A 22,462-nucleotide genomic window follows, 5' to 3' on the forward strand; every position below is an offset into this window, starting at 1 on the left:
TTTTTGGGTTTTTTTCTTTTTTTTTTGGTTTTGTTTTGTTAAAGAAACTATTTTAATGAAGAAAAAATAAATAAATCTGAAAATACTTTCCACACGTTTTAGTTTAAAAAATAATTTAACTTACTGTATGATAGTGCTTTTCAGAATGACTTTTGGACAATTCTCTGTGTTTAAGCAAGTTATCCAAGATCTTCATGGAACTACTTTGATAAAGAAGTTGAACCACTTGATAAGAATCTTGAACTGCTCACACTGGCTGAGTACATATATCACCCCCAAGAAAAGAGGTCCAATTTACACTTTTCTTCCCTCCCAAACACAAACATCCCCCTTTTGTAAAAGTATTTTGAGTTGGAAACTCAAAATGCTTACTTGCACTTGGGGGAGAAGCTGCTTTTAACAAACACTATTAAGTGGAAAAAATTTAAACAGCAGAACATTAATTAAAAAAATGCACCACAGACACTGCATCACTAAGAAAGCCAGTAACTTTACTGAATTGTCTGCAAAATACAAATTATACCTTATTTCCAGCAGGAGAAACTTTTGAAAATTCCCCACTTTTATTCACTACAGACAGCTGAATGAAGTCCCTTGAGATACACAGATGTGGTTTAACTTAGTTATAACATCTTGTCATCTAGTGGCGACAAAGTCCAGCTTATGCCGCTGTGAGCCTCTATTTGAATATTTGTTGCAAATGCTTGTATGCCCTCATTTACAAGCTATTTTAATTACTGTCATGTAATGGAAACAAGTCCCCAGAAAAAGAAAAAGAAGAAAAATGATACAGCAAACCATCTGAAGCAATCCAAGTCCTATGCCTACAGTGACCCGGGTCTGCGAGAGAACACTGGTACTGCATTCAGACCACAACAGAATCCATCACTTAGCTGACCTCTCTGAATTAAACTGAGGTATGAATCAATTTGAGGTATGACTAGGGAAGGCAAGATGCAATACCCGATTATGAAAAAAACCAAAATGGACAGATTGAATGTAGAAGATATGTGGCTTGGATTGCTCCACATCTTTGGTTAAAACATACTAAGAAAAGCCTTTAATTACATCTGTAGTCTGAGTCTGAAGCATTCTAACAGACACCAGTATTCCATCAATCTTCCAAAGATCTGTGGTGGCAGGAAATTGACGCCATCACAGCAGATGGCACAAATGGGAACAGATGAAGTATGCCATGCTTAGGCAACAGCCTTTACTGAGGGTTCAAGTGGCTGCTTCTTTAAAAAAGAATTTTTTTTTTTAAAGAAAGAAATTACAAAGCATTTACCCTCTGGAAAAACAAACAAAAGCATAACGGGGGCAAAAAACGCTAGCTCTAAATTAAAAGATGGGTATGTAAGAAAAACGAATACATCGAAAGTGTGAGAGGGCAGACGTTCTTTAAAAAAAGTGTATTGGAATTCTTTTCTTTCTCACTTTTAGTCAACCTTAAAATGATCTGAGGATGATAGGTATTTTCATATTCATCATTACAAAATGCTAAATTCCACCTTTGGGAAAAAAATAAGCCATTTTACTAAAAAACACAATTTTAAAAAAGGTTGAAATAAACAGCCCTCCACTCACCAATGCATACAATATACAGGGTGTGCAGCCTCCCTATATTGCATCAGTGTTACCAGTATTTAAGCTTAATATTACCAAAAATCTTTTAAAATAGGATCAGCTATAACAATATTTGTAGCTGTGTAAAATGCTACTTAGGGTTCTTTTACTTGCAATGAAGAATGTTGCCTACAACGTTACTCTAGGATGGGTTATGTAAAATCATACTCCCTCAGGGCTCTGCCCTAAACTCCTGAATACAAAGGATTTACTGCGATAAAAACCCAAAACCATACTAGCTTTGCAAATACAACAAATGGTAAATTACAGATAAGGTAGAAGGGTAAAGATAGACAGTGATTGTTTACAGAAAGTGACTCATCACAATCAAAATTGTGCTTTTTCTCATTAAATCATCTTAAAAAATTCTCAGATTATCCCTTCGCCTATCTTGCTACCACTATATGAATTCAGTAGTGGGAACAAGAGATGACTGGCATCCATTTTCAAGTGATTCTGTTCTTTTCATGTTCTTATAAAACTATTGTCAGAACTGCTATAAATAGCCAAGGCTTCTGCTGGTACTTTAGCTTACTTTATCTTCAGCATTATAAATTCACTTTTCCTCTGTGGCTGAGGCAAATTGCAGGTAAAAAATTAATATGGCTATTTTTTCATATTTTCACATAACGACCCTTTCCCACCCACTGGTAAATTTCTGCTGATATTGATAAAGTATTTTGAAATGACAAAGAACATTTGTGACATGTTTGCATATTTTATACACATCAAGTTATAAGGATGGTTGTAAGGATGGGATCAAGTCTATGGTGAGGAAAATGACTTTCTTAGATTTTCCCCTGTGTGAATAAGTATATGTGTGTGTGTGTGTGTGTGTGTGTGTGTGTGTTTGTTTTCAGGATGATTCTCTGTTTTTCCTCTGCATAAATGATTTTCTTTCATGTTCCATGGATACCTTGAGTAGTGGGATATATGGAAAGGTTGAAAGATTTTTTTTTGTTTTGTTTTTAGTATATAAAACGTTCGTACAAGGCAGGCTAGCATCCTATACGGATACAACCAAAGGTGCGATGTGGTCTAATTGTGGATTTCAGATCAAGTTAAGAAAATACAGCCTAGTTAGTAAGGTCTCTTGGCTTTTGCCACCCAGCGGCAGCCTTTTACAGTGAGAAACACATAGCAACTATGCAAGTGAAAGAAAAGGATGGATAAGAAATGTCCTAGATGTGCTATAGCAGTGTCGATCTTACTGTCTGGATCTTCGTTGCTGTGTATGTCAATGCACATGAGTGGAGATGAATCGACAGATCTTCACATTCCAAGAGAAGGAAAATCATTCCTAGATTGAAATCTCTTTTAAGCAATATATATCAACTTTTTTTTTTTATGGCACTCACTTTTTAAAGGGTCTGAAAATTAATCCCTTATAGACGAATATTAGACTAGAGTCATCGTTATTTTTTGAAAAATTTAAAAAAAGGGACATAGAGAGGTTCTTTAATGGGATTTCTTGAAATGGCTATTAAATCTCTTTATTGAAGAAAAAAATAGATGACATACATGCTTTATGCAGAAGTGACATTTGGGGGTCCTGACACACCGGGATTGTTCAACAGGCCTATATTGCTGACAAGATTGTTGAGGGTCAGTTAAAATAATTAAAAATGGTTGACAAAGCAACTATCCCTTTACCTGCTTCCTTCTTGTCTAGCACCCAGGCTTTCACATTTTTCTTCTGTGGGAATTTATAACTTGTGCGTTGAGTAAACGCCATATCACTGGTTTCTAGGGCCATATTTGCAGGACTTGTGCCCCAACATAGCTTCTCTATTCTGGGCATGTTTCTAAAAAGTGTCTCAAATTCTAGGCTGAAAACCAACCAGATAATTTAGGATCCGGGCAAGTTAGGGTATGCACTTACTGAATTCCAAGATGCATGGTGAAATGGTGAGGTCAGAAAGGGGCCCTGCATTTGATAATAATGCAAAAACAAAAACAAAAAATAGCATGAAAGAAACTCATTAGTATATACAATGGATGTCAGTTGACCCAACAGATTGCTAATGTATTAAAAACAATTTAGGGTGTTGCAATGTGATATGTTCTAATCCCACAGGTTATCCTTTGACAGCTGACCTTGAACTTATAAAATGTATGCAGAGTAAAAGAAAACCGAAAGAAAATAGTTACTCAAATGTGCAACTGCACAAATATACCCCCCTCCCGCTATTAAGATAACAAAACTTCTGCTATTACCATAATATTATATATATTAGAAAGCTATACACAAGCATGTTAATTTCACAGATTTTTTAAAAGATTCTTAATATTTTATATAATTAGAAATACACATTTCAAAAACAAAACTTCTACAAAGAGAAAACAGTTATCTTGGTTAGCAAAGCATGGAGTTCCTCATGGCTTAGGGTAGTGCTTTCTATACAAAAAGTCCTTTTTGGTTTTTTACAGGACTGTTTAAAATATTAGCGAAGCTATCAAGGGGGAAAAAAACACATTTTGGCTTAAGTAAACTACAAAAAGCCACAAATGCTTTGCAAACTCTGTCTTACCTTTTATATGAAAATAAGCAAAATGTAATGTACATATTTTTATATTTTTATTTAATAAGAGATGCAGACCCAGATTTATTTATTTATTTAATTAAATACGTTAGCCCTCAAACTCCACATTTTTTTTTTTTTTAAATAGGTATGGTCCTCTTTTAATGGTCGTTGATCCTTTTTAATGAGTGCCATACGCCAATGATATGCGTGCAGGTTTGTGAGCGCGTTCTCAGGATGTTAGGTGACCTGGTGTGTTCCTAACATTTACCAATGGCCACCCTTTGCCGGGTCTGTCCAAAACATCTATACATTTTTCTATATGTTGCATAACAGCTGCTCTCTCTTTCAGTAAAGATCTGCCGCTTTTGGCAAATGTTTCCTTTTGTCTATTTACATGTAAATAACGTTGAACCTGCAACATGACACTATCTATTGTAACATACATTTTGCAAAGGAGCACAACAGTGAAAAGAAGTTAGCCTTAAAATCTATTTTGTACAAGTGTTCTGTTGTACAACTCAAGTGCTAAGCTTATCTCAGCATTTCTGTTTATCTTTATACTGTATCACTGAGGCAATTTAAAAGTACTTTTACAAAACAGAGTACCTGACTTTTTTTTTTTTCCACACACAGCACATATAATGCATATCGACCCCCCTTCCCCATTAAGGTATAGCACACACACACACTGCAAGAAAAAAAAAAAACTATTAAGTAATAATCTGATCATGTTGCCCATCCTTCAGAGAGTCGCATGCGCTTGACTGAGGGACTTTCCCTTTCGTCCGGCGAAGGTCTGGTGAGTCCAATGGGGGAGTGGAATTCATTCCGGTGATCCTCTCGGTCGCTCCCGTCGTAGGAACTGCTACAGCTGCTCAAGCTGTCAACAGGAGATCTCCCCGCCTCGTGGCGCGTGTGTTGTGGGTATCTCGAAGGGGTGGTGGTACGGTCTCTAGGAGGAGAAACAGGTTCTGACTTGATGTTGAGGCTTTGAGTAGAAGGCAGGGAGAGATTTGAACTCTGAGATAAATGAGTGCTAGTGCAAGCTCTGTAGGAGGAAAGGAAACCCAGTTACAGATGGAGGAGGCCTGGAGCCCCCAGGAACTCACAATTACATCAAACATCAGCTTCAAGACTCGCACAGACACCGGAGCATGCCCAGAGGGAGGAGAGCGTGCCTGGAAGCACTCGGGGGCAGCGCCTTCTCAGAGCCATTGAGGATGCCTGGGAGTAATTACAGTATTTAACAGGGCCAGGCCTCGGGAATCATACCTCTAGTCTGTGACAGGCTCCCTACACCTACAGGTTACTGGCTCAGAGAGGCTTAACATGACACGCTGGAAAACGCATTTTCTGTGTCTATGGAATTTCTCCCTAGACTAGTTCCAAAATACAACTTAAGATTTAAGATATAACATTTAGCTTTTGAATGAGACGTCTCCGACTTACTAATGCATGTGTGTGGAAATTATTGTCAAAACTTGCGACGGATATAAAATGCGTCCCTCCACAAAATAAGCACGTACACATGAAGTTGTACGGTCTTCAGAGAGAGTGAAGAGAGTTCAAATTTCAAATGAATAAATCCCTAAAATGCTACATTTAACTGTATCTGGTGAAAAGCTTGGAGGGGGGAAAGATGGGGAACGAGGTTGAAAATGATCTGCAGAAAAGTTTAGTGTTGGCTTTAAAAACACTTAGACTTCCTACCCCACTAACACTGGTCAGTCGCTGGACTTTCTTCATCCTTTCTCAGTTACATGGGATGCAAGTAGTGTCTATTTTCCACAAGTACCTCAGCTTCATCACTGCCAGTCTCTCCCTGCTGGGGTACGTAGTAGGATATCACTCAGCCTCTAGTTATAATTGGCATGAGTTGAGGAATCTGGATTTGTCTAAGGAAAGGCTGTTGTAAAGAAGGATCTAGTGTGATTTTATTGCGTTTATAAGCCTTAATCCTCATTTATTCCAGGAGAGTGTAACTTTCCCTTCTTCCACAATGTGGAAGAATTTAGATACTTGAAACTCTGGAGGGAAAAGCATTAAGCCCTTAGGTGTCCATTGGCAATCGCAATGACTTTGATCAGGATAAACCGGAGGGACACTGCTGACATCAATTTTAACATGCTCGTACTGCTCTTGCATTCTGATGGCATTGACATCGTGGCTAGAGTCAGCACTACTTGCCCACATTGTCAAGAAAGTACAGATATCTCTCCTAGTGAGCAGTCACAGTGAAGAATAACCCATACAGATACACCCGTTCTAGACAAAGGAAAGTGAGCCCACCTACTCATGGACGTGATTATGTTACTTCCAAATGGAGAGAATTAGGTGACATTAAAAAGTCATTACGAGCAGTGAGAACAAAAAAATATATATATATATTCAGAGGAAAAAGTGGAATAACTTGGGGCTGGCTTTTTGGGAGATGCAATTCAGGCTCAAGATGTTTAGAGATATAAAATTAGTCAAAATGAGTTTATCTTTGAGTGATGTTTTATACAAAGGCACCACCTACTGGCAAAGAATTACTTTCCTTCTCTTATTAATAGATGAGCTAATGTGTAAAATGACCTAAAGGAGAGTTATTTTTTTCCCTAATAATTAGCCTTTCTTTCTCTGGCTTTTATGTTATAGAATCAAAACAGTCTTAGCCTTTATATCAAGTTACCACATTGAGTGCATATGATTTCCAATCACCTGTTTATACTTGTCATTATTTATTTGTAGTTTTTCTTTTACAGTCTATATTACTTTACTAATTTTCTAAGAGTTTAATTAAGTAATCTTTAAATCAAGAGGATATTAAAATGGGGTGGGGGGAAACACCTGTATTTCAAAAGGACCCATAATAGTGGGCTATTTTATCTTGGTTCAAAGTTACTTAATGATTCATTTTGATGTCAGAGGAAATAATCTTTTGATTTCTGGAAGAAAGAATTTTCCTGGCTCTGGATGAGAAAGACTATTTCACTAAAATTTAATTAAATGCTTTTACTATGAATCACACAACTCTTTAATAATGAACGTCAATTAGCAGTCTGAAAACAAAATGGCATATCAACAAATACTTTTGACTGCCCTTTGACATTTCGATTGCTTCTTCACAGGCAGGGAGACATGGACAATTAGACAAAAAGTTTGGTGAGTTGGACTAGTATAAGCGGTTAATCTGGATCAATTAAGCAAAAAACAGTATAATCAAATTCTGTTTCTTTTAGAAGCTGCATTATCTACTTATTTACTGTATCTACAATTGTGAACTGGCTTGTATGGGTTTTGTTGCATCTCTTCCCCATAAGAGATATAACACTTCTTGTTTAACCCTTCCTATAAACAAACAGGCTAGTCCCTAAGTTTACTTTTTGGTGGCATTTCATTTGACACTGAAAGCACATATGAAGCATTTTGAGTAGTTCTGGGGACACTAAATCCACAGTAATGAAATGTACGTGATGACTGAGATTCACCTTCATTATACTGTGGCAGAGGATTCCAAATAGAATGAAATGTAATTGGCTAGTCTCTTGTTATCAAACTATTATCTTGAAAAGAAAAAGCATTAAAAATCACTTAGCTGTATACATGCTAGATTCATATACAAGCATGTTGGTCTGCTTGTTCTTGAGAACAAAATTTTTATAGACACAGATAATTGTGAAATATTCCATGTGTGTGGGTGAGAAAGAGGTGGGTGGGGAGACAGAAGCCAGATATGCAAGTTGCCCATATCAAATCCTGCTGCAAGTTTTCATGTGCTACAGATGCCTTCCAACTGGGAAAACACCTACCCTTCCCCATAATTGCTCCGAAATGAAACATGACTGGATAGTTTTATTCAAATTTCTTACTGCCTCTGCCTGGAAATTAGACTATCAAACTATATTTAACTTAACCTTTTAAAAGTTGTCTTTAAACACCCACATCAACAAAGATGGTGTATAGAAATGCTTCCAGAAAACAGACTGCCCTTTTTTTAAGGTGATATGAGAAAAACGCTTAAAAATTTGAGGGTCATTTTCTCAAATATTCCTATTCAAATGATTGTCCCTAACCTCAATGGCAAGTTCCTTCTGCCAGTCATCCCTGCTTCCTGCATCAAATCAATGTATGCCATTTATCTGACTTGGTTAGATAAAACCAAATACTAGATAGAGTTAAAACTGCGGCTTCAAAGAATTAAAGGTATTTCCATTCACAAAACACGAAGAGCTCTTTTATACTTTTAATTTTGGGAAAGAAATGTGGTGACCATCTTGGGCTGCTGGGAATATCTGCTTTGGAGGAGCTGAAATATATTTTACTCTACTCTGAACACTGTATCTATATAAAGGAATGTGAACCCACCACACAAGAACATGAGGATACTGTAGCCTAAAAAAATACTGATCTTTTGAATTAATTCACACTGTAAGGAATAATAATAAAAATAAATATAATTTATTTTATTTTACATAAATATCACAACTTGGGATTAAAAAAAAAGCCCATGTGTGAACATGGGCTAGTCCATCTGAGGGAACCTCCTTTTGAAAAAGCTACCGTGTTTGTGTGTGTGTGTGAGAGAGAGAGAGAGAGAGGAAGGAAGGAAGGCAGGCTGGCCAGAATTGGAAGGACTGGAAGGGGTATCCTATCTATTTGAGGGATAAAGGAAGTGATTAAGTGCAATGAAAACTCATAGACTAAGTTCAGAGTCAAATCATGCACCATGAGAACCGTTGTTGAAAGAAACCAGAACTAAACAAAATGCTTCATCCTTGGCTGTTGTAATTTGGTTCCTCTCTAGGCCAGTTCTCTCCTTTCTCATTTACTGAAGTCTTTATTAAGGGCAGCAGAGAATTAGATTCTTCCCATGTAATAGAAGGGACTTTTAAGATTACAGTATAGTGTTACTAAAGACAAAAGAAAGCCACATTCAGAGAAAATAATACGGCTTTTGACATTGATAATTTCTAAGGAAATCTAGTCCTCTAATGGATGAATTTTGTGAAAAACGAAAAGTGAACAGCTGCCTTTATCTTTGCCAAGAAGCCCATACAGTCGATTCACTGCTTAGCCATAGCAGTGCAATGCTGCACGTATGTATTTCAAGATTGCCTGGATGGTATCGTGTACTTAGTGATAATTACCTTAAAAAGTTATTGCAATACATGTCTACTTGCACAGTTAACAATTCTGAGAAAATTTAAATGTTCTAAAAGGAGAAACTCTGTTGCTGATCAATATTTAATAGAGCTTCAAAGCTAACAATCTTTTAAGAAAGCACAGCAACAATGTCATGTGAATTTATTTTGTTGCTTACATGAAAGGTTAGATTTTCAACAATAATGATTAGTGAGCAGGATGCACATAAGCAAACAGTGAATGGAGGAAGACTCCATTACTAGAGCACTAATCTATGTGAAATCAATTCCACAAGAAAGCTAGGAGGGCAGGGAAGGTAAGAGATGAAGTTGTGGTATCAGGCAGTGATTTTTATTCTAATCAGTGTTTTATTCTCATTATCTCTTTAGAAACAGAAGTATAGAGCTAGCTGACTATTCTAACCAAATGACTCAGCAGAAAAGTAAAAGCGAGGTGGACATATAGAATGTTTCTAAAATATAAACTCTTATCTTTCAATATTTTATAACTTCCTAGTATTTTCTTCTGAAGATTAATTGCAGTTATGGAGTTATTAGTTAAACCTAAAGTCAGATCTTTGATTCACGTTTTAAGCTTAAAAAAAACTATCTGTTTTACAAGTAGTGTGAATTATGAATTCAGGGCTTTTTAAAGGTTTGAACATTTCCATAGATAAATGACAGGAGTCATTTCTATGATAAAGACATTTCTCAAAATTGCCACAAGGGGGCAGAAATACATTCTGATTTCAGAAAACAACAGAAATTATTTTTATACCCAAATTTAGGTAATTAGTGTATGTACATATACACATATATTTATATTTGTACAATATCTATAAATATATAACCATATGATGAGTACATTATAAATATATGAAATCAATAGAATAGGAGATCCTGTAAGTACTAGGTTAAGGTTAGCATGAATTATATGGTGTAAGCTGAATGATAAGGATTCACAAATATCTCAAAATTTAAAGAACTTGTAAGTGTCTTCTTATGTCCCACGTGAAAAGTTAACTAAATGAAAGTTTTTCATTGATCGAAGTGGAAACCAATATAGCCTAAAACAATAGGGAAATAATTTATCTCATTATCACAGAGCTCCCCTCCTCTCAAAAAATAAGGAAAGTAATATTTAACCGACTTGAAAAGATACTGATCTGAATAATTACTTTCACATTCTGATAAAGTAGACTTTTACATCCTTTAGTGGGACACTAGAGCACAGTATTTAGAGACTCTTTTTGTCATCCAAAAATGCATTCTCAAAGTGTTTTATAAAAGAAATAATATTGCTTACCCCAGCTGACTGAGGGCCGATGGCGGCATGTTATGTAGGTGTTGCTGTTGCCAGCCAGTTACTGACCCAAGATGAAGAGCGCTGGCGGTGTTAAACCCAGACAGAGATGACAGGTCTGCACTACTCAGAGAGTACTCTAGATCAATAAATAAAACAATAAGGGAAAATACTTAATTTGAAAATTATCGAATGGTAAATACACATTTCCAATTTAAAAATATTCTATTAGTATCACTTAATGATTATTATAAATTCTCTTATTCTGGGGGGAGAAGGAGATAAAGCATCAGGAGCAATTTTAATTTAAAAGAGATGTATCCTATGCCAAAAAATAAGTATTCCATGAAAGCTCTGAAGTAGTACAGCTTGCAATTTTAGTTTATTAGAACTACAGTCTGGCATTACAGTGTATACGTATTTGATGATCTAGGAATGTTTTTTAAACAATCCTGAGAAAGTGAGCTTTCTATTACATCAAAGGAATAATGGCTCCTTTTCCTTGAAATTGGCCTTTTATACTGAATTCAGGTTGGGTTAATAAAACTTTCAGTCACTTATGAAAGAAAAATATGGATATTCACTTTGTCTTAGTAACACATAGGTAATGGTATAGCCTCTGGACACCACAGGTATTAAAGGAAGTTTCCTAATAGACTAAAATGTAATACCTTTTTTTATCTTGCTTTTTAATAAAAAGTATTTAATGTACTATTTGAACATGGCAAAGCTACTCACCGGTACCATATGTTGTTGAAATGGCTGATGGATATCCTCCCATCCCCTGTCCTGGTAAAGTAGGAGTTGCTACGGAAACCACTGGGGTAGCCAATGACTGAGCAGACTGGGAGTTATTTATCCTTTGATTCTTTTAAAGTAAATAAAGAGACATTATTGAAAAAAATTTTTAAAGTTAAAAATATTAGATTTCAGTATTAGTTTTGCATATAAAGAAATAACTTGGTACAAATCTCATGAAATTAATCATTTAACATGTGTCTCTATGAACTCTGCCAACCCTATCATTTACAATCCTTCAAGAGACCAGTTGTTGCCATAGTAACCCATTACATCAGTATCTCCTAGGCAACTGAACTAGTAACAAGTACCATAAGCTTTATTATGGGTAAAAACAGACTATGTTGAAAACTGATGAAATATGTATACTGTACTCCATTGTTTCAGTTTTTATTCAAATGCAAATTAAAAAAAATTAAAATCAACCATGGTGGTTTTTATGCTCAGTTCTATATACAGCAGAGCAGATGGGCAGAATTTCATGCTACACTCTGACCAGCAGGTGGTGCTCTGACCACTTTTTTCAGATTCTTCTAAACTTCCCTCAGAACTAGATGGCAAAGCAGCTAACATGTATATTTAACTCCTTACAGCAAGAAGATTAAAGATTCACATAAAGATCATGAGACTTTTAATTCTTAGAAAAATAAGTATCTTAGTGGTTTAAATAACTAAGGAAATTATTTTTGTTAGAATTTTACTATAAATTAAGTCCTAAAATAAATTGAAAACATGGTCTTCACTTTACAAAGGCTGAGACAGAAAAATAAATAACCTGACATTCTTTTCACCTATGTGTGATACTTGAAATTAATGGCATTTAAATATGATTCATTTGGACACACTATGGTAACTTCTGAAATCCTCCCATTTTCTTAGAGCCACTCCACCTAAAAGTCACCTTGGGTTTCTCCTTGCATGTGCCATTTAAGGAAGTACTCTTACTACTTACCAAAAGCAGGTCGACATCCTCAGACTGAGAGCATGGGGAAGGAGTTTTATTAATTAGTGTCTGTAAATATTTATAATTGGGCAAAATCTTTTCAACAAAAGGCAAAGCATCTTCTGATAGACACAACAGTTTAAACAATTTTAAAACCCAGACCCTACAGATAACTCCCTACAAAGACATTCTTTGTTTCCCTTAATGAGCTGTTTGTCTCCAGACAATCTATCCAGTTTTCTGCACAGGTCAGTGTCTCAACCTTCATTATTTCAGCACCATGTTTTTGGAAAAAAAAAAAAAAAAGGTTGTACTTTGAAACCCCACTTGCTGGAGGAGGGGGAGCGCTGCACCTGGCTGCTGGTGAGAGGCTGTACAACCACTCAGAGGATCCCTGGGAGAGCATCAGTTTTAAGGAACTTGGAATAAATCTGCTGATAGAGACAGCCTGCCATGCATGGCCCACACCACTTGGCTATGGCCCTGTGGGAGGTTTTATTTATTAGACCCAGTCTTTTCTGAAGGGAACGTTGCATATTATGTGATTTTTTTTTTTTGGTTGATATTCAAAATTAATCTGTACTGTGCCATAATAAACTAATCAGCTTGCAGGACTGTTTTACCCTGAAGCTTGCCACAGAGCACAGAAAGAAAAAAAAGAAATGTGTTTGCAGAATGATCTAAATTTGTCTACTGAATCTTGGTTTTAAATGTTCTTGCTCTTAAGCAAAGCTAATTTGGAGAACATTGATGTAAGTCTCTTTGTTGTTGAATTTGGTCCCATAGTTATTATCTTCATCTTAGCCTGCAGACCCAGGAGAAAGAAAAATGATAGAGTCCAGGGATATTATTTATACTTCTTAATTAATTAATTATTTATTTTTTCTTACAGTGCCAACTTTTTTTTTTTTTTGGTGTAAAATATAACCTTTGTTCTCAGAATGCCTAGGATTTTAAAACAATTTGCTTTTGAGAGGTAGTTATTTGCATGAAGCACATATATGGAAAGATGAATTGAGGCAATGCACAGGCATGCGATATATTAATCATTGCAGTACACCTAAGAAAAGAGTGGTCAATTAACAGGAGAACGTTCATTTAGAAATCATGGAAAAGATTTTTCGTTGTCAGCACCTTGAGGACATAGTAGTTCAATATTATAAAAATCTGTTAAGGGCGCCTGGGTGGCTCAGTTGGTTGAGCGACTGCCTTCGGCTCAGGTCATGATCCTGGAGTCCCAGGATCGAGTCCCGCATCGGGCTCCCTGCTCGGCAGGGAGTCTGCTTCTCCCTCTGACCCTCCTCCCTCTCATGCTCTCTGTCTCTCATTCTCTCTGTCTCAAATAAATAAATAAAATCTTAAAAAAAAAATCTGTTAAGAAATTCCCTATTCTGTGAGTTTGATTCTACCATTAGTCAAACTGTATGTACCATGAGCAGAGTAATAAGTAATGATTTTTTTCTAATTATAAATTGGAGACTTTAAAAAAAGGAAATGCTTTTTTTGCCCCAGAACACCAGTTTTATAGGGGAGTTTATTGGATGTTGTTGTTTTTTGTTTGTTTGTTTGTTTGTTTTTTTTACATGGAAAAGGGAAATGTGAACCAGTTACCAGAAATAATGTCTAAATACAAACGGGGCTCCAGCAATAGCATTGATAAGTTAATTTTCTGGGAGCACCTAAGTAATTCAAAATGTTAGAAAGATACAAAAACAGCAAAACATATACAAAACATTATCAACATTTATTTAAAATGTAGTTTCACATTACCACTGATGGCATCGTATTCTTGCTGCCTGGTGGAATAAGAACTCGGAGATCTGGTTTACGGTTATTCATCCCTAAATTCATGGGGGGAGGAGATTTTGCTTGCATATTCTTGTTCAAGTTACCAGGTGAGACCAGCAGACCTGGTGAGTTTCGGGGATTGCCATATCCGTTCCCTGTTAACACAAAACAATGAAAACATTCAGGAATAAATCTAGACTCAAGTATGTTTCTAGAGAATACACTATAAGAGATTAAAAATAAAAGCTTAACTGGGTAAGACATACAACAAAGTCTGTAGGATGACTAACAGCCTCCATGTGAAGAGTAACCCGGTCGGTAAGTTTTTAAATATTCTCTGAAGGAAGACGAAAAATGTTTTAATGAGAAGAGCTAATATATACCACCTTGCTCAGAAGTCAACATATATTTTTTTTCTATGAAAAAAATTCAGGAAGAAAGACCATTGTTCAGGGTCTAAGAAAGGCACAGAATCAGTCCTGCACTTTAATTGACTAGCTTGGCAGAGGTCTGGCTGGCATGACTCACTCTTTCAGTTCAATGGTTTGGGTTTTCTTTTGTGTGTCTGTGTGTCCTCAAGTGAAGAAAGGGCATACCAGTAAGACTATAATTTCTAGGACATGCAGGAGGAGTATCCTCTTGCACAGTTTGCTGTTGAGTTCCCCTTTCCTTGGAGTGATTTCTCCGTATGGTTTTCTTATGTCTGGTTTGCCCTCCTCCCAAGTTCCGTGTATGACCCTGAAGGCTTGCTCTCCTGCTCACACAGAATTTCAGAAAGCAGGACTCCTTCTTAGGAGCTGAACTGAAGGCATGATGCCTCCACGGACATACTGATTCACCAAGGCACAAGAATAGTCATCTAATGTGGACACTGAAAGGGTTTCCGTGGATATCTGATGTTCAACCCCCTACTTACAGAACCTGATATCTGAAGGATGCCATTTCTCATAATTCAAAACACACTGCTCCATGACAGGAAGAGCTACGGAGGGAGTTGATGCAACCTTAGCTGAGGCAGAACGTCACCTGCTGGCTTTTTCCACTGCCTCTCATTGGAGAGGAACAGAGACCCACTACCCAATTTGACAGTCCTTGCTGGAAAACTAGACAGTTGTTTTCTGAAGCTCTCTAAAGGAGACAGTCAAACCTCACTGTTACGGTCGGTCATCATTATCATTATCCTAAAACACAAGTGTCTATTACCCTAGGACGAATGATACTGTGTGCTACCCTGTGGGGAGGCAAGGATGTGGCCCCAGTCCTCAAAGGCCCTGCAATTCCTTTGTGGTAATCCGATACGCACATGTGTGAAATGTCCAAACCGGGACAAGGCAGCCTAGGGAGAGGTGCCCACAGACAGATGCCACCCAGATTAAGTGTTATTGAGTTCCTAGGAGGGAAGAGATTATCCAATTAAGATTCATGTAAGAGGCAGGAATTGATGTGAGCCTTGAAAAAAGAGAAGAGATAGTAAGAAACGCTGGGCTTGTGACTGGCCTCGGGGAAAGGGCTGAGATAGGAATTGACAGAGCACGGTCAGGGACACTGTGAGCAAACTGGCTAGAAGGGAACTCATGAAAAGAAAGGAGTGTTGAAGACCTCAGAAGGACATGGAAATCTTGACTTCCAGGATGACACATCTTGAATTTAAATGGTGGAAATGCAGACCCATGAGGGTCACAGAGCAGAGGCAGAACACAGGCCTCTAAGTGGACAGAGAGATATCCTGGCATTGGGATATCCTCTAATTTGGAACGTCTGGGAGGATGAAGCAGTCTGGAAACTATGGTGATGGCCTGAGTTAGAGACGAGGAGGGAGGGGGAAGGCCGAGCACAGGTATATTTCAGGAAATATTTATGGAAACATCTTTTGAATTAAAATACATTTGAGGCAAACTGTGTGGAGCACATTTGTTCTTCATATCCCATTCATTTACCTGTCTCATTTTCTGCATGAATAAACAGGCTGAATATATAACAAATAACTACAAGATTAAATCTGTCAATTGGGTCATCCGTAAAATTCTCCAAGTTACTGGGGGAAAAATAAAAATAAATGAATCCCCCCCCCACCCCCGACCAAAACATGTGTCAAGGACACAGTAGTTTCTTAGGAAATGTTGGTTGAATTTGAATATAAATTACTCTTCTATAATAAAACTTCATTGAAAGTAGCTAAATTCTCTACAGCTGGCTAAATATGTCAAAAGCCAAAATTTTCTTTTCCAGTTAATTTGGACAGTTTTTGGTGGCAAAAGTTATTATATGAAACAAATACATTTACCTAGTATCATTAGGAGATATACAAAGAATATGTTTACTTACAAAAATGCTTGATAAAACAGAGTTTATATTTAATGTGTCTTAACTGAATCATTCTTGTGAATATGTTAAAGGCTCTAGTTTTAATTAATAGATTCTCCTGGATAAAAAGAGATTGAGAAAACCAAGTCAAAATTTGCCCTATACTTTTCTGTCAGCTGAAGTTCAGTCTGATACACTCAATACATATGTCACTTATCTCTTAAGCCTGCGTGAGATCTGGTTTAAATAAACAATTAAATGGAAAATTAGGTGGGTAATTTCCAAAGAAGGGGGGAAAAAGTCAGTTAAGCAGTGCAATGAAGCTTGAATAGATCAGAAGAAACTAAAACCCTGGCTTGGTAGATGCCAATACTGGTTTGCATGGAGGAGTTTTTTGCTAAAAGGAAGTAAAACCGCTTTGTAAAATGTGTTGTCCTGTGATATGACAAGCACTGGGCCAGTGTGTGAAAATGGAAATGCTTCACGGATGCTCGGAGAAAAGTGTTTTTTTGAAAATTAAAAAAAATTTTTCTACAGTAAACTCAGAAATTCCAACAAAAGCCTACATCTTTCTGCCCACATTTTATGATTTAGGGCAGCAGGAAAAAAAAAAACCAGTAAACATACATTATAGTTTTTCATCCAATAAATGCCTCAAAACAAAAAAAAAAATGGATTTGAAAAGCATTCTATTTTTCTCTTGGAATATTTCCTGTTATTTGGAAATTATGCCATTTTAGAAGATTAGTCACATATTTTAAGGTGTTTACATACTGAATATAAAATATTTTGAACCACGATGACACTTCTTAAATTCATATTTTTAGAGCATAAGGTTATTTTTAAGAACAAATAAATTCTGCCTTTTACCGGTGAATTTCTGCTGTTTTTAGCATATTGTGCCAGCTAGCATTTTGGAGCCGTATAATAACCATTTCTGTTTCCAGCCACCAAGTTGTTATTCTTTTGGCATAATATAGATTCAGGAATGCAAGACTGTGGATCCTAAACCAGCGATATAGAAACCTATCATTTGAAAATCAATGATGAATACATGCGTGTGGTTTACTGCTAAGAAGAGCCTGCATTTAAACTGGCTTGGAAACCGCGGGCCTCCTCCTCACTCCGAATGCTGTGGCCTGCACGAGGCTGTTGTCCTACCTTAAGATAAATTCACCGAAGAGAATGGTCTCATTCAAAGTCAGGGGTCAGGGAAGTGGGAAATGCTACCTCTCAATAACCTTCTAATATACATATTCAACCTTCCTTCTTCATGCTGTGTTTTGAAGTTACCCTCCGCCTGGACAATGATCAATTCAGATGTGACTTTATGCAGATGTCACAGTCCTCTGACCACTTAAAAGCACAAAAATTAGAAAGCATGAGTGAATGGATTTCCTGATTATAGATTATAAGAAAATGAAGAACAGACTGACTTCAGAGTCAGTTCGTTTTATAGTTTGATTTGATTAAAAATATTGTTTCACATAAAATAAAACAATTTAAGCATTCACAGTATAATTTGTATGAAGGATAACAGAATTGACCTCGACTGGTTACGGGTTTCTAAACATTCATATTAAAACTAGTGTAAATATACAAAACTTGAAATGTGGTGTTAGGAGAAAAAAATTTTTTTTCTCTCCAGTTAACTTGAAAACACTTGCTGCTTTTTTTTTTTATTGACTCCTATTTTAAGAAGTTGTAAATTCAAAGAACATATTCCTGGGTTAAGATGTTGTGAGGACATTTCGCCTTGTTTCACAGAGCTCAACTGAGCATGTAGCTCTCTTTGAGCCCAAAGTTCTAAAACTTTCTCTTACTTGGATGTTTAGACGTGAATCTCTTCATTTTTCCCCTCAGGACTTTCAATTATAAATACAAGCATACAAAACTAATATGCACAAAACAGATACTAGGCTTTATGAACCAAGACTAATTTTTTCACTGGCAAATTTTTTTCTTTAGTCTCCTGAATTTGTCATCTTTGACTGTTCAGCTTCCTCTTCCAGCTCCCTATCCACAATCACATACCAAATCTTGTTTTCTTCAGAAATGCCTCTCTCCATCCCCACTGCCACTATCCTAGGTAAGGCTTTCATCGCCATTTGACTAGGTCTTTTATCAGGGTCCCTGGTCTCCAGCTGAAGGGTTCTTCACCAGACCAGACCTTAAGACAGGCTTCACAAAGGTTGTGAGCTCCTTAAAGCTGTATGCAAACTTTTGTGCACATGTGTGATAATAAATCTAATGTACAGTCTCAAGATTTTCTCTAAAAATCTTTCTCAAATGCTGCTTCTGTTATGTTACTTTTTCAGACCATACTTAACACTTGGGGTCAGTGCCCTGGTTGGCTCTCAGAACTGCGCATAGTCTGGCCCCCTCTATTTCACCTAATTTCCAATGTCCACAGCCAAGCTCACAGTCCTCTGGATATGCCTGAGTCTTTGCTCTAGCAGAGTTTGCTCTTTTTTTTTTTTTTTAAAGATTTTACTTATTCATTTGAGAGAGAGAGAGAGAGCATGAGCGGAGGCGGGAGTAAAGGGGCAGAGGGAGAGGGAGAAGCAGACTCCCCGCTGAGCAGGGAGCCTGATATGGGACTCGATCCCAGGACTCCGGGATCATGACCTGAGCCAAAGGCAGACGCTTAACCGACTGAGCCACCCAGGTGCCCTGCTCTCTTGTTTAATTCAAATTCATTTTTAAGAATCAGCTAACACCCCAACTCTTTCATGAGAGTTCAGACAACCTTTCAGACAACAGCCCACCTTGAACACATTCCCTTCTATCCTGCTGCAATTAAGTCAGTGATACACACAGAGGATTAGCTCTTTAAGTGTTTCAGATGCCTGCAAAACCGATATACAGACTATGCTGGAAAAATTAGGAATTATTCAGGAATGGCACTAAAAGTTAAGTTACCGAGGGAATGTGAGATGAGAACTGAAAATGTAATATGTAACTTGCTAATTTCAAATATCGAGGGTCTCTCCTCTATGTGCTACTTGAGAACATTTCTTATTTTAGATAATGATTACACACTGATGACCAAGTACACCATTGAGACAAACTGCTCATCAACCATATAATATTAAAGTCAGGAAATCACGCAACTGCCCAACTACTAAATTTGTTTATAGAGAGTTAATTGAAGCTTCTTTTTCACTTGTTGCACCTGTTAATCATTTCACAGCACATTACCTTAGCTAACTGCAAGTGGTAGAATCAAATAAAGTAGAAATTTTCCCTGATGAAAAAGAAAACTCTGAGGTACTGGATCTTTTCTTCTATACTGACGAGTGCTTACACTTACTGCCACAGGTTGTCTCTATAAATCTCAACAATAATTTAATCTTAAAGAACTTTCCACCAAAAGATGGGCTGCATGATATCCCAGGAAAAAGAACGGTGGAAGGGTGATAAGTAAGAATGAACAGGATTTTACTAAGTGGTCCAGAGAGAGACTTCCCGGAGACAGGGAATGCATGAAAGATCTCAGAGTCACGACTGTACTGGAGAAGGATGAACATTCCCATGAGAATGGAACACCAGTGGTTTTAGAGTATGCAGTTTTCAGAAGCTGGAAAATTAAGTTGGACTAACACAAAACTCTCAGATCATGTTAACTTTATACCCTGAACTTTTAGTCAACTTCATACTAGAGAGAATAAGCAAAGTTATAGTTTGTGAGTGGTAAGTGACATCCTTAACTCTGCTTTAGGAAAAGAGTGTCAGTGGAAGGGGTAGATTAGAGGTTAGACTGCCATAGAGAAGCTTGTTAGGACGCATCTGCCATAGAACACCTGAGAAAGGAGGCAGCCGAGACAGGAAGATCTACAAGGCAGAAGGGAGTCAAGGACAAAGGGGGATAAAGTAGATAAATCCAGGTTCTGGTCTTGAGGTCTCCATTAGAGTTCCTCCAACCATACTGAGCCTTAGTTTTCTTAGCCCTAAGCCATGATTTCATTAGTTTGAGAGAAGCATGAAAGTAATCTGAATCAGAGACTCTCACATACTTGTTTGAGACAGCCATCCCCAACATGACCACGCAATCATATTAACAATATCAAACACTTTATAGAGTACTATTTATCACAAGTATCAACAACATCTAGCATACACATTGAGGACCTCGAACAGTACCAGGCACTTAGTAACCGCTATATAACTGTTTGCTATTATATATGGATATAAAACACCTTGAATCCTTGCAATGACATCCTTGTCAGGTACTAATAGGATCCCTGTGTTACATAATAAGAAAGCTTAACAACAGAGAGGTCCAGCATCTTGCCCAATGTCAAACAGCTCTCAACTGGTGGAGCTATGATATGAACCCAGTAGAGTGTCCAGAGTCTATGCTCTGAAGGATAGCAGTGCCCTGCTCCCTGCGAATCCTTCACACTCTGGGATTTTGAAAACAGTTCTGTGTCAAATCTCATCCTAAAATTACAAGAATGTGAAGGAAGAGGGGAAGCGAGTGAAGTGTGAGACCAAAGGACGTGAGACCCAAAGGGCTTTCCTGAGCCAGAGGTGATGCGGGAGCTTCAGGAACACAGTCAGCCTGGCCGTCGTAAATGGCTTTTCTGGTTGAGAAAATGCTGAACTTATACAAAGAGGCACAGAATGGTGATGTTCTAAACTGTATTTCTGGTCTCCTGGATAGATAAATATTTATAAATAGGAAATATTGGGTTTAGCAACACTAAATGCCAGAGCAACTGTTTAACTTTCAGTGTGTTATTTCAAGTGGATGATTAAATATGCTCTTAAAGGTAGCTTTTGTAATATTTTAGTCAATAATCTCCCCTGTAATGGAGGGTAAAGATGTTTACCTACCTATTGTCAATTTAAGAGACCAGCTTCCATCAGAACCACTTAACACGACAGTGAAATGCTCAGTATTTTATAGTATCTGCTATTAGTTGTTACCTGGAAAATAATTTCTAATACGTAGGTGTATAAAAATGACTTTGTTTCGTAATTTGTTAATGGTATCTTATTTTTTGGAATTTGGGGCAAACTGCCACAGGAAAGCATTCAGTTGAACCTCTGATATATTCATTTTCTGCTTTTACTTCAGCAAAAGGTTTTACCAACCTAGGTTTTTTTTCTTTCATTAGAACAATTTGAAAACATTTATAGCATACCGTCTTGTTAAACTAGAGATGTCACATACATAATAATGCCCACTACCATTAATTTTATATCTGAGTTAGTTAAGTTAGTTTCCAGTATCAGGACATGGTTTTGTATCTCAAACATAATTCTTTTCACAGTCATTTGAAATTACTTTAAAACTGTATACAGTAAACTTGCTCATACAACCCACTACTCTACTGGAAGTAGTAGAGTAAAATAGTTTTTAGTAGAAAATAGTTAACTTAAAATAGTTTTCAGTAGAAAAATATTATGAACTTCTAGAATTCAGTCTTATAGTCACTGTGCCCGGAATGCCTGAAACCTTGTTAAAAGTGCTAGAAACTGTTATTTAGCTATTGTGAATCACACTTTTTTTTTTTGGAGGGAAAAGGAGATCTTTTTCATGGGATGGCTCTAAGGCAAAAGGCAACCACAAAACATGAGGAGGTCAGAAATCTGGGAATGATGAAAATTTTAATATGCCTACTGTGGACTAGAGGCAAAGCAGATTTTCTGATTCTTACCCTGGTAAAGACTCCTGATTATAGATTCTTAAACATAAAATCAAGTCTCCACTCTATCTGAGGGTTTCTTAGGGAAATAATATAATAATGTATAATGTTAGACTATGAAGAAACTCCTGTGAAACCTCAGTGTCTTTTGTGGTGTATTCTTAGAAAAATACCCCAAGAATACACAAAAGCCGAGACTATTCTTGGCTGTACCAGTTAGAGGGCAGTAGACATTCTAAAAAGAGCTTGCCTCTTCTGCTTGACCATGTCACCCTGATGCTGAATCAGACCTTCATGTACTTCATATCTACCCCACTTGTCCTTGATATTTCTTGGACCTGTTTTGTTTAGTATCTTTTGTGAAATTAACAGTCTATCTGCCAACTAGATACTGA

General features: G+C 37.0%; 1 protein-coding gene across 19 annotated transcripts in view; it reads right to left on the minus strand.

Moving 5' to 3' along the window:
* Positions 1-472: 472 nt before the first annotated feature.
* The window catches only part of MEF2C (myocyte enhancer factor 2C), a 151,810-nt gene continuing 129,820 nt past the window's right edge, over positions 473-22,462 (minus strand). For 4 of the 19 annotated variants that reach the window (XM_044917003.1, XM_044917002.1, XM_044917005.1 and 1 more), the window contains 4 exons: positions 14,092-14,264; positions 11,319-11,448; positions 10,584-10,719; positions 473-5,103 (listed from right to left, as the gene is read on the minus strand). In XM_044917003.1, coding sequence (XP_044772938.1) covers positions 4,878-5,103; positions 10,584-10,719; positions 11,319-11,448; positions 14,092-14,264 — 665 coding nt within the window. In that variant the 3' untranslated portion in view covers positions 473-4,877. Of the gene's footprint in view, positions 5,200-10,583; positions 10,720-11,318; positions 11,449-12,330; positions 12,355-14,091; positions 14,265-22,462 lie in introns of all 19 variants that reach the window. The other 15 variants (XM_044917007.1, XM_021699398.2, XM_044916994.1 and 12 more) reach the window with 9 other exon arrangements.

This window comes from Neomonachus schauinslandi, chromosome 7 (genome assembly GCF_002201575.2).
Source record: "Neomonachus schauinslandi chromosome 7, ASM220157v2, whole genome shotgun sequence".
Lineage (NCBI taxonomy): Eukaryota > Metazoa > Chordata > Mammalia > Carnivora > Phocidae > Neomonachus > Neomonachus schauinslandi.